General features: G+C 28.1%; 3 protein-coding genes across 3 annotated transcripts in view; 1 reads left to right on the forward strand and 2 right to left on the reverse strand.

Annotated features, from left to right (window-relative positions):
- The first annotated feature begins 35 nt into the window (after positions 1 to 35).
- On the forward strand, positions 36 to 3,729 carry LOC102675068 (GPI ethanolamine phosphate transferase 1-like). Its single transcript, XM_006623352.2, has 8 exons — positions 36 to 675; positions 854 to 1,074; positions 1,173 to 1,392; positions 1,488 to 1,773; positions 1,856 to 2,300; positions 2,378 to 2,708; positions 2,781 to 3,168; positions 3,244 to 3,729. The coding sequence occupies exons 1-8, from the start codon at positions 440 to 442 to the stop codon at positions 3,664 to 3,666; spliced, it is 2,550 nt and encodes an 849-aa protein (XP_006623415.1). The 5' UTR covers positions 36 to 439; the 3' UTR covers positions 3,667 to 3,729.
- Positions 3,682 to 6,667, reverse strand: LOC102674850 (splicing factor 3B subunit 2). Its single transcript, XM_006623350.2, has 4 exons — positions 6,649 to 6,667; positions 6,464 to 6,553; positions 4,169 to 6,262; positions 3,682 to 4,075 (listed from the first exon to the last, which is right to left on the reverse strand). The coding sequence occupies exons 2-4, from the start codon at positions 6,485 to 6,487 to the stop codon at positions 4,007 to 4,009; spliced, it is 2,187 nt and encodes a 728-aa protein (XP_006623413.1). The 5' UTR covers positions 6,488 to 6,553; positions 6,649 to 6,667; the 3' UTR covers positions 3,682 to 4,006.
- Positions 6,668 to 7,178: 511 nt separating this feature from the next.
- LOC102675705 (metastasis-associated protein MTA3) overlaps positions 7,179 to 10,962 on the reverse strand; it is a 9,935-nt gene continuing 6,151 nt past the window's right edge. Inside the window, exons 6-14 of the mRNA XM_031514084.1 lie at positions 10,847 to 10,962; positions 10,456 to 10,727; positions 10,175 to 10,363; positions 9,676 to 10,098; positions 9,004 to 9,604; positions 8,773 to 8,922; positions 8,662 to 8,691; positions 8,225 to 8,483; positions 7,179 to 8,063 (exon numbers count right to left, since the gene is read on the reverse strand). The exon at positions 10,847 to 10,962 is cut by the window's right edge and continues 6 nt beyond it. Coding sequence (XP_031369944.1) covers positions 7,925 to 8,063; positions 8,225 to 8,483; positions 8,662 to 8,691; positions 8,773 to 8,922; positions 9,004 to 9,604; positions 9,676 to 10,098; positions 10,175 to 10,363; positions 10,456 to 10,727; positions 10,847 to 10,962 — 2,179 coding nt within the window. The 3' untranslated portion in view covers positions 7,179 to 7,924. The remainder of the gene's footprint in view (positions 8,064 to 8,224; positions 8,484 to 8,661; positions 8,692 to 8,772; positions 8,923 to 9,003; positions 9,605 to 9,675; positions 10,099 to 10,174; positions 10,364 to 10,455; positions 10,728 to 10,846) is intronic.

Here is a 10,962-nt window from a genome sequence, read left to right on the forward strand (position 1 = left end):
TATATATATATATATATATATAAATCTTTTCTGTTAAAATCGATTGTATAATAATTTTTGTTAAATTAACATAATTAAAAAAATATTTTTGATTATTTAAATATATATAATTATATTTTAATAATTATATATACATGTTTTAAATAATTAATTTATTAAAATTATTAATAGCTAATACATAATTTCTAAAATTTTAAATTTTAATCTGTAAAATTTGTTCGAATATGAATAAAAATTTCACAATAAATTTAAAAAATACGTTATATAATATTTTTCATGATACAATGAGTATAATAAAATTAATATTAAGTAACATATTTAAATATAACATAGTTAAAATATTAATTTTATAGGTTAAATGTTTACTCAAAAAAGTGCGTATTTAAAAAATTTGTATTATATTATTATTGAAATTCCAAAAATTGACTAAAAAAAAAAAATGTATAATAAAAAGTTTAATATAATAAACAACAATTATTTATTTATAATATGGGGTTTGACAATGCATTTGATATTTTTATGGGGTGTACTCGATGTTAATTTTCATTCTCCCATTATTCAAGAATTACCAAATGTATCAATTTTAAAAAATGCACCAGCAAAAAGATTAGTTTTATTTATAGCAGATGGTTTAAGATTTAGAACATTCATTGAAGCACCACCAAAATTTCTGAAGTAAGTATTAATTTATTTTTTATATAAAAATTTATTTTAAATTAAAAATTTTAGTATATTTAAATTAAAATATGTAATAACAATATATAAATAATATTTTTTTATAAAAAATGTATATAATAATAAAATTTTGATAAGTAAAGTAAATTTTGATAAAGTAAATAAAATTTTGATTTAGACATGTGATGACAAATAAAGGTGTTTGGGGTATATCTCATACACGAGTACCAACAGAATCTAGACCAGGTATTGTTGCAATTTGTGCAGGATTATATGAAGATCCCAGTGCTATATTTAAAGGATGGAAAGAAAATCCTGTTGATTTTGATTCTATTTTTAATCAAAGCTATCTTTCATGGGCATGGGGCAGTCCTGACATTATACCTATATTTACAAAAGGTATCATAAATACATATTTGAAATAAAATTTTATATAAAATAAATTTATTTATTATATTAAAAAAAAGTATAAAAGAAAGTAATATTTCTAACAATAGGTATAAAAGGAAATATATATGGTGATAGTTATCCCTCTGAATGGCAAAATTTTGATATTATACATGGTAAAATTTGGCGTTTAGACTCCTGGGTATTTGACAAATATATTGAATGGTTAAGAGAAGATGCTCACAAAATTAAAAATGCTGAACGTATTATTTTGTTTCTTCATCTTCTTGGTTGTGATACTACAGGACATGCAGTAAAACCTTACTCAAAGTACTGAAAATAAGCTATTTTATACTTTTGATAACATGAATGATATATTTAATAAAATTGTAATTTCATTAGCTCTAAATTATATTTGAATGTAGAGAATATATTGCTAATATGAATTATGTTGATCGGAAAATAAAGGAAGTAGTACAATTAACAGAAAATTTTTTTGGAGATAATAGTACTGCATATATTTTTACATCTGATCATGGAATGACTGATTGGGGATCACATGGAAGTGGTTCTGCAGATGAAACAGAGACACCATTAATTGTTTGGGGTGCAGGAATTAATACATTTAATTTTCGTCAAAATGTAGAACAAATTGATATTACACCTTTAATTTCTACTTTAATTGGTGCTCCGATTCCAATTAACAATGAAGTATGTATGTGCAGAATAATATCAATTTTATTATATTTTATTTTTTTAAATATTTACAAGAATATAATAAATAATTTTCCAGGGTGTATTACCTTGGCAGTATTTAAATGTTACTAATCTTAAATACATAAATTATGCACTGCTAAATAATTTAAAACAGTTAACATATCAAGTAAAAGCAAATCATAAAATGAATTGTGAAGATAATGAACATGCAGATTGGAGAGAAGTAGAATTAGATAATAAAATTGTTACTTTAGATAAAGATCTTGAAACAACAGATTTAAATGAAAGACTAAAGGAAATTATTAACTCAATTAAGCTAGCTAAAAAGTCTTTGTTATATTTTCGACAATATCAAAGAACACGATTTTTATTATATTTATCTATAATGTGGCTAGGATGGATAATATCATTATTTTTCAAAATAACTGGAGTTAATCGACCTGTTATACATTCATTTATTTTATTAATCACAAATATTGTATTTCTAATTTTAATAATTACAATATTTATTATGTACAAAGGTATGTTATATAACATATAATTTAATTGCTTATAAAAAAAAAATTATTAGTTTTCATTTTAAGTAAAATATTTTCAGATTGTAATAATTGGAGATTATTCTATTATACATTTTTAGCTATAGTTTCTCTCTGGTTAGTTATTCGAAATGCAATCACATATACAATAAAATTAAAAATTTGTAATAATAAATATTATTGGACATTAATTGCAGAAATAGTTTTTTTATTGATAATAATGTTCATTGGCTTAACATATAGGTCTGTTCTTAGTATAGGAATGTTATGCATTATTTTAACTCAAAAGATAGTATTAAAAAATACTCAAAATTTATTTTTCTGGACAGCTTTATCTTTAGCTGTTTTCCCATTGCTACCTGTCGTAGAACCATATCCTCGGATTTATATCGTGTAAGTTTAAAATTGTAATATTAAATCAAATTTTTTTTTAATTAAATATAATTAAAATATATTTTTTTTCAGAATTCTTAGTATGTGTATTGTAACCATAATAATTATATTAAAGATACAATCGAAATATAGAAAAGCAATCGAAATTTTCCGATTAACAATTACAGGATTAATATATTTGGAATTTATAGATGGTCGAAATTGGATATCATGGACAATTTTATTAACAACACCATTATATATTTGCATTTATCCTATGCAATCAAAAGAAAGAATGCAAGGAATTATGTTGGGATTTTTTTGTCCATTTGTTTTATTATCTGCATCTTATGAACCTTGTTTTTTTATAATTCTTGCATTACATTTATCTTGTTGGTTACAATCTAATTCTTCTAATCAATATCATCAAAATACTAAAAATGCTTTGACAATGGAAGAATTGCTTAAAGCAGCAATCTTTGTATCCTATATTAATATGATATTCAAATTCAAATTAAACTCTTAAATCAATAATATCCTGAACAATTTATCATAGATGTTATACACATTGCTATGTTTCTTTGGAACTGGAAATATGGCAAGTATCAGTTCATTTAATCCTTCTTGGACTCGTCATTTTGTGACAGTTTTTTCTCCATTTACAATGTTTTTATTAATACTTTTAAAAATATGCATACCTTTAATTCTAATTGGATGTATAAGTCATATATTTGGAGAGTCTTCAAGCATCTTTTTTGGAGTACTTTTACTGGGAGATTGTTTATCATTACCACTTATGTTTTATGTTACTCCTCAAGGAAGTTGGCTAGATATTGGTAGTGCTATAAGTAGATTTACAATTGCGATTTCCCTTCCATGTCTTATATTATTATTACATTATCTTTCATATCCTTTAGTAATGCTTTCTCTAAATAAATTTAAATTTTATATTAATTTAAAAAAAAAACATATTGTATAAAAAATATAAACTATGTAAATAAAATCCATGATTTATTTATAATAAAGTGATCAAGTAAATATAGTTATGTTTATTTGATTTAATAAAAAAGTGTTACATTCTTATTTACTTTTCAGAAAAAAACTAACGTATTTCTATATTTTAAGAATTTGAATCTATAATTATTTTTTCTAAAAAATAAAATATAAAATTTGATACTTTACTAATACTAATATCAAATCTTATAATGTTTTAATAACAATAATCTAATATTTAAGAATTTCTGGATGAGATATATAATATTAATATCATAATATAATTTATATATTCTTTAAATAATTTGTTTTTTATTTAATTAAATCTAGAATTTAAATTCTTTGTATTTCTTAGAGGCTTTTGAATCTTGACTTTGTTGTCGTTTGCGTTTACTCTGTAAAAATAATCAAAATGAATTTAATACATATTTATTAATTAGTTTTTAAATAAAATAAATAGTTTTTAAATAATTCAAAAATATGCTTACTTTTTGTCGTTGCACATGATCCTGAAGCATATCTGATAGATCTTCTCTTCTTAAGTGAGCTTGTCGCGATCTCATTGTTTCTTCATATCGTGATGCCATTGCTTCTGAATCTAAATCTAATTCACTTGGATCTAATGCTAATTCAACAGCTCCATCTTTTTCTGTTCTTCCATCTGATGTTGTTCCACTTACTCCACGTCGTGCAGCAATTACAGATGGTGGTGCTTGACCACCTGCTGCACCAGTCATATCATAAACATGTGTACTACCCATCATGCTTGCTCCAAGACCTTCTGTTCTTCTTTCTTGCAAAACTGTATATAAAGCAGGAGTATCACCTCCTTCCATTTCACTTTCAATTTTCTTTTTTCTTAATTCTATTGTTTCTGGAGTTTCTAATCCTGCAGGAATTGATGTTATTCCACTAGGTGTTATTAAACCTTCTGCACCAGGTGTAACCAAACCACTTGCATCTCCATCTCCATCCTTTCCTTCTCCTTCACCTTCTCCACCTTCTTCTGCATCTTCATCTTCATCTTCATCTCCAGAAGATTCTGATTCAGGTTCACCCCACATACCTCTATCAATTTCTTCATCCATATTATCTCCTCCTGGAGTACGTGATATACCAAATACATCTCCATACAAAGGTCTTCCTGTTTCATCTACAGGAGGTTTTCCCCAACCACCAGCATGATAGCCAAATGCACATCCTTCTGGAATTGGTGCATTTAAACCAGGTATTTTTAAATTGGGATAACTTGGTGGTGGACCATATCGTTGCATAGCAATTAACCATGGAGGAGGTACCTTATGACAATTAGGTCCTACTGGCATACCAAGAGCAGTACGTAGTTCATCAGATAATTCTCCAGGTTTCTTCTCTTTTAACCGCGTTTCGAATTCTTTACCCTCATAATATAAATCACCATGAATAGTCATACGAGGTTTTGTTTGCCATTTGAAGAATGCATCATGTAACTTTTGATAGTCAATATCTATTTTGCCAAGCTTAGGCCTTGCTCTTTCTCGCATTTTAGCTTTCAATGTGCGCGTATCATCTCGTTCTTGAAGACTTGCTCTCATTTCTGTAATACCAGTTCGTTTTATGAAATCTGGTAAATCAAAAGGAGGCTTCTCTATACCTCGTTTTCCTTGTAAATATTTTCTTTTGAAACACCAGTGTCTTGGTACAGGTACTGTATTACGGTGAGCTTTTAATTGTACAAGAAGTTTTGGATCTCTAGCAGTAACATCATGCATTTCTACAACATCTGGACGCCCAACAAGTTGTTTTAATTCTGCAACACTTAAGCGCGTTAATCTTTTCAGTTTTCTTTTAGAAAGACGTGGAGCGCCATTTTCTCCACTTCCTTGCTGTTGTTGTTGCTGATTTGCGTCATCATCAAAATCATCTAATGGTGGTACTTTACTAGGTACAGTTCCTGTTGCTTGTAATGTTGTCACAGGTGGATATTGTCCTATTGGTTCTCCTTTTTCTGTTTCTGCAGATTTTGGCTCAGGTTCAGTTAATTTAAATGCTTCAAATATTCTAGCAAATTGACGATACATTGGTTCCAAGTCATTAACACTTGGAATTTCTTGAACATATTCAATCTCTGGTAAATCTTCTTTTGGTTTGGCATTTTCCACATTGTCTTTTTTATTCTCTATTTCTTTTCCTACATTGTGTTTCTTTCTCTTTTTCTTTTTTTTCTTTTTAGTCTTAGTTGTTTTCACATCAATTTTTTCTGTTGTTGTTTCAGGTTCAAGTATAACATCATCTAAATGAGATATATCTTCTCCTAGAGTTTCATGATTAGGTGATTTTCCTAAAGAAACTATATCATTTGGATCTCCTCCTACTTCTTTAGCTCTTTCTGTTTTAAAAGCTAGAGCTTGTTCTAAAGCTGCTGGTAATTTCACAGAATCGCTGTCTGTATCTCTTCCAGCATCATCTGATGAAGTTTGACTTTGTAATTCACTTGGAGGACTTACTTTTAAACTTAATAAACTTGGTAATGCTTTTGGAGGATCCATTCCCGGTACTCCATGATTCATTAAAGATGGTATTTGATGTGTCATTTGTTGGGTCTATTTTAAAAATTTATAAATGAAAATTAATATAAAAAATATTAATATAGAAAAATGCATATGCACAATTAATTTTATAATTTATAAATATAGTCATTATATAATTAAATATAATAAAATATTATATAAAATTTTAATATACATATATATTAGTTAATATATAAATAACATCTTTTTTCTTATAATGAAAACAAAACTAACCTCATTTCCTACTATATTCTCCATGTTAGTGTTTCGTTCTGTTCATACGTGATATGTAAGAATATTTATCATGTTAAAGTTATTTACAGCCTAAAATCAATTCTTTAATAAAGAAAAATTAATCTACTCCTATTAATATTATATTGTATAACAAAATACATAGAATAATAAAGATAATACCTTACCATAAGTATTGAAAAAAAACATAGAATAAATAAAGACTAGAGAACGCTTCCTACTGTTGAAAACAATGCTATTATTTTATTGGTTAATTCAATAATTAAATAAGAAATCACTAATTAAATAAGAAATTTCACTTTTTATTTAAAAATTTATTATATATATTAAGAAATATATATCATAAGTAAAAATCGTAGTTATAAATGAATAAAAATACAAAAAACAAAATAAATAATGTGATTTTGTTACTAATTATCATTATTCAAATTATTACATATTTTTGTATCTAAAAAATTAAAAAAATGAGATAAAATATTTTTTATCAATTCTTAAAAGAATATATTTCATATATTTTATTTAAGTTTAAAAATTCCTTCAATATTATTATATTTAAGAAAAAATTATAAAAATAAAATACATATATTTATCTAGCAAATATTAGAATTTAATTATAAAAATTATTTTATTGAAATAACAAACATTTCAAAATACGTTATGAAAGGAAATTGGATAAAACGGAAAAAGGACTAATATATTTTTCCACTTATGCTTATGTTTATTTATTAATTGTTGCGACGGAAGTCATCAAACTTGAAAATTTAATAAAAATATTCACAATGAGCACATTCTTTCTTTCTCACGTACATTTTTATACTTTCTCTCTCTCTCGCTCTCTCTCTCTCTCTCTCTCTCTCTCCCTTTCTCTCATACTTGTCTCTGTTACGCGCATGACCGTAACATTCATCGTGAGCTAATGCGCGTATGGGCCAATTTAACCAATGTAGAACTTATGTCCACCATTCGTTGGACACTTGTGTTTTCTGGTTATGTATGCATGAATGTGGTATGATGTATATGTACATTCAATTATTAATAATTATTATTAATAACAACAATAACTAATTAATACGAATAGAAAATCATGTTTCATGGTGAATGACTCGATTTCTTATTTTCATTTTTTCTTTTAAGATTTGATGAATGTCTCTTCCAGAGTTGTTGCATTTTATCCATACATGTGAAGTACATATCAGCAATGTCAGTGCAACATGCAAATTCGGCAAAACGAGGCCTTCAATTTTGGCGAATTGCTGTTTCGAAAATTATTAAAAAAATTCCAAACAGCGATTAATTCTTGTTCATCAGAGCTGCCAATGACAATATATAAAGCTGGGATATCTTCACTGTGCTGATTCTGGCATTAAAATTACAATAACAGCATGATTCCTTTTTCAGTGGCAAACTGATTATTCTACCAGTTCACCTGATTGTATTATTGATTCAGTCTAGGATGACAACCATGTCATCACCACGTACTGCTCTCTGTGGATGAGGAGGATGTAATGGAGTTGGTAATCTACGCCATGGCTTACGAGCTGCTCTTCGAAGTTCAACTGATGAAAGAGTTCTTCTAAGTCTTCTGCAAATTGATAATAATATTATTTTAATATATTATATAATGTATTTTTCTGTCCATTATTTTTTTTTTCTTTATTCTTAATTTTTATCTTTATTAATAAGCATGTCATAAAGTATTATATATATTGATATTAATATTATAGAACATATAATAATGCTAACTTAGTTTGATCAGAAGCACGAAAGTAAACGTCATCAGGTGCATCCATCCATGAAATTACTTGTTTACGTGCATTACTTCTAGATAATGGTGGACCATGAGGCAAAGTATGAGGATGAGCAGCTCTTCCATTCAAAGGCGGTGCTAGAGGAAGAACTGCAGGCGTAGCATGCTCCAAAGTATGTTTTGGATGAAGTTGCTGAGAATGATGAGCCCTTTTGGCAGGTGGTCCACCAGGGAGCCCTGCACTTAGGGCAATACCTATTAAAAGTATTAAATTTATATAATATTCAAATACGAAATTTTAAAATAATATAAAACTATTAAACCGATGATGTGTATTCCTTTGGAAAAAATGTTAAACTGCTTAATTTAACAATTTTGATTATTTGTCTCATTTATTGATTAATTTAAACTTTTAAACACTTAATTATTTTACCTTCATCCCAATCCACATCAGAGTAGAAGCCAGTAAACAAAAATCATATTCAATACTAGGAACTAAATTTCATAATATAGATGAATAAATTTTTAAAATTTTAAAACTTACCATCTGATCCGTTGATTTCATCAAATGGAGGTCTTGTGCGTTTCAATATCGTTTGTTGACTCTGCATACTAGGTTGTGGCTGAGGTGGAGTTATCGTCAGTCTATCTACTTCAGATTTATTTGGTACTCTTTCATACAGAAGACTTCCATCTATAATATAATAAGTAAAATCAAAATATTAAATATATGTATATTAATAAAAATAATATTTTTATTAAATAATTTATTTACCTGGTGCTTTTGGTGGTCTTGGGAAAGAAACTCGATCTGGTTGTTTTCGTTGTGCCGGCGCTGTAAGAGCTAACCAATCCCAATCTCCAGGTTGTCGTGGTGCAGGATGATCACCTAAACGTGTTGCTATATCAGTTACTCGAGGACGAGGTCGAGGTCGTACAGCACGAGCCAAAATACGCAATTCCGCAGGACTTTTTGATGTTAATTGAGGAGAAGCACAGAGATGTCGTAATGGTGCTGCATTTACAGGCTGATGAGGTGCTCGAGCTGCATGACGTGTACGTAATTGTGCTGCACATAATCGTCGTGCAGCTCGCGCCAATGCTGAAGTACGTAAATAAAATGCTGATCGAGTTTTCATCACAGGTCTTGGTGATCCACTTCCACCACCTCCACTTGCTCCACTTCCACGTAGATCAACGCCATGAGCACTTGCGTAATGACGACTTAAATGTGCTTTGAGCTTGAATTCTTTACCACAAGAAGGAATGCTACAACGATGAGGTCTATGAGCACCACCAATTCCTTTGCTTTCTTCATCGGAACCAGTGCCACCTCTCTTTCTTTCTAAATCAACATCATCCATACGTGATGGAACCTAAGTAAACAATTTTTAATATATAAAAATAAATCTTCATTATTTAGATATTTATATTTAATGAAATATACCTTTAGACCACCATATTTCTTCCAATATGTCCAGCAAGATTGACAAAGACGACACTGCATATGTGAAGGGCCCCAAGCATACCACTGTGGACTTTGCATTACTTGACAACTTTCACATGGTTTTCCACTAACTCCAACCATTAATATTCCGCTATTATCAGTTGTCATATTACCATTGCTATTACCATTGAGAACATTAGTTGGTTTCCCATTACTGTTACTATTATTATTACCAAGAGGTACAATTGTTGCTGCAGAAGGAGCAGTTGTAGGTGGAGTTGTTTTATTATAATTAGGTATATAAACCTGTTTCAATTTACTCTCAGCTTCTACAGCTTTTACCCTTTTTTGTTGTACATATCTATCGGTTGTCTTCCACATATAATAATATTCAATAACATTTTTTAATGTTTTCCATGGTAACTGAAATATACATATATATATATATTATGAAGTAATAAAAAATCCAAAACTAATCTTTAATAATTTTGCTACTTACAAAATCTTGACGTATATCAGAAAAATCTTTTCCATATTTATCAAGAGCTTCTTCAAAAAGATTTGCTTCAGATGCACTCCATTCTTCCATTTCGTCCCTGCATAATACTGGACCAGTACTAGGTACTAAAGATGACATAGCTTTTGCGACGTCATAATTATGTCGGTGTAATGTATCCATTGCGTGGAACTTTAAATATAAAATAGCATAAAAAAATTCTTTTTTTTAAAAAAAATATAACTTACATAATTACACATAATAATAATGAAAATGATATTTACAAGAGTAATATCTCTAGATGCAGCTGCGGCAGACATATGTAAAGATGGTTGTTTAACTGAAGACGAACAATCTAAAGCTCTTGCAAATGTGCCTACTGATCTACTGACAACAAGGAATTGATCAATTTGACGATCTGTGAGTGAATGTCGTGGTGTCCAGACCAATGTTTCTAAATCTTGCAACCTACGAGGATCTGATTCTCTTTCAGCAGATGTCAGTGGAACTGATGCTATTCCATCAGCTTGATATCTACTACCTACTCTAATTTCACCTGAAATTTTATTAAAAAAATTTTAAAAATTAAAATTTGAATATATAGAAAAAAATTATAATTATTACTTATTATATATTATATATATATATATATAAATTTTTTAAATTAATAAATACCTTTATCAGCAAGCAAAGTACGTTGAGCAGGATCAAATACCAAGCAATAAAAGAAAGAATCTTCTTTATTTAAATAGCTTAGTAAAGATTCCGTTTCATTTAATAAAGTTACACAA

This window comes from Apis dorsata, unplaced genomic scaffold (genome assembly GCF_000469605.1).
Source record: "Apis dorsata unplaced genomic scaffold, Apis dorsata 1.3 scaffold_884, whole genome shotgun sequence".
NCBI classification, from domain to species: Eukaryota; Metazoa; Arthropoda; class Insecta; order Hymenoptera; family Apidae; genus Apis; species Apis dorsata.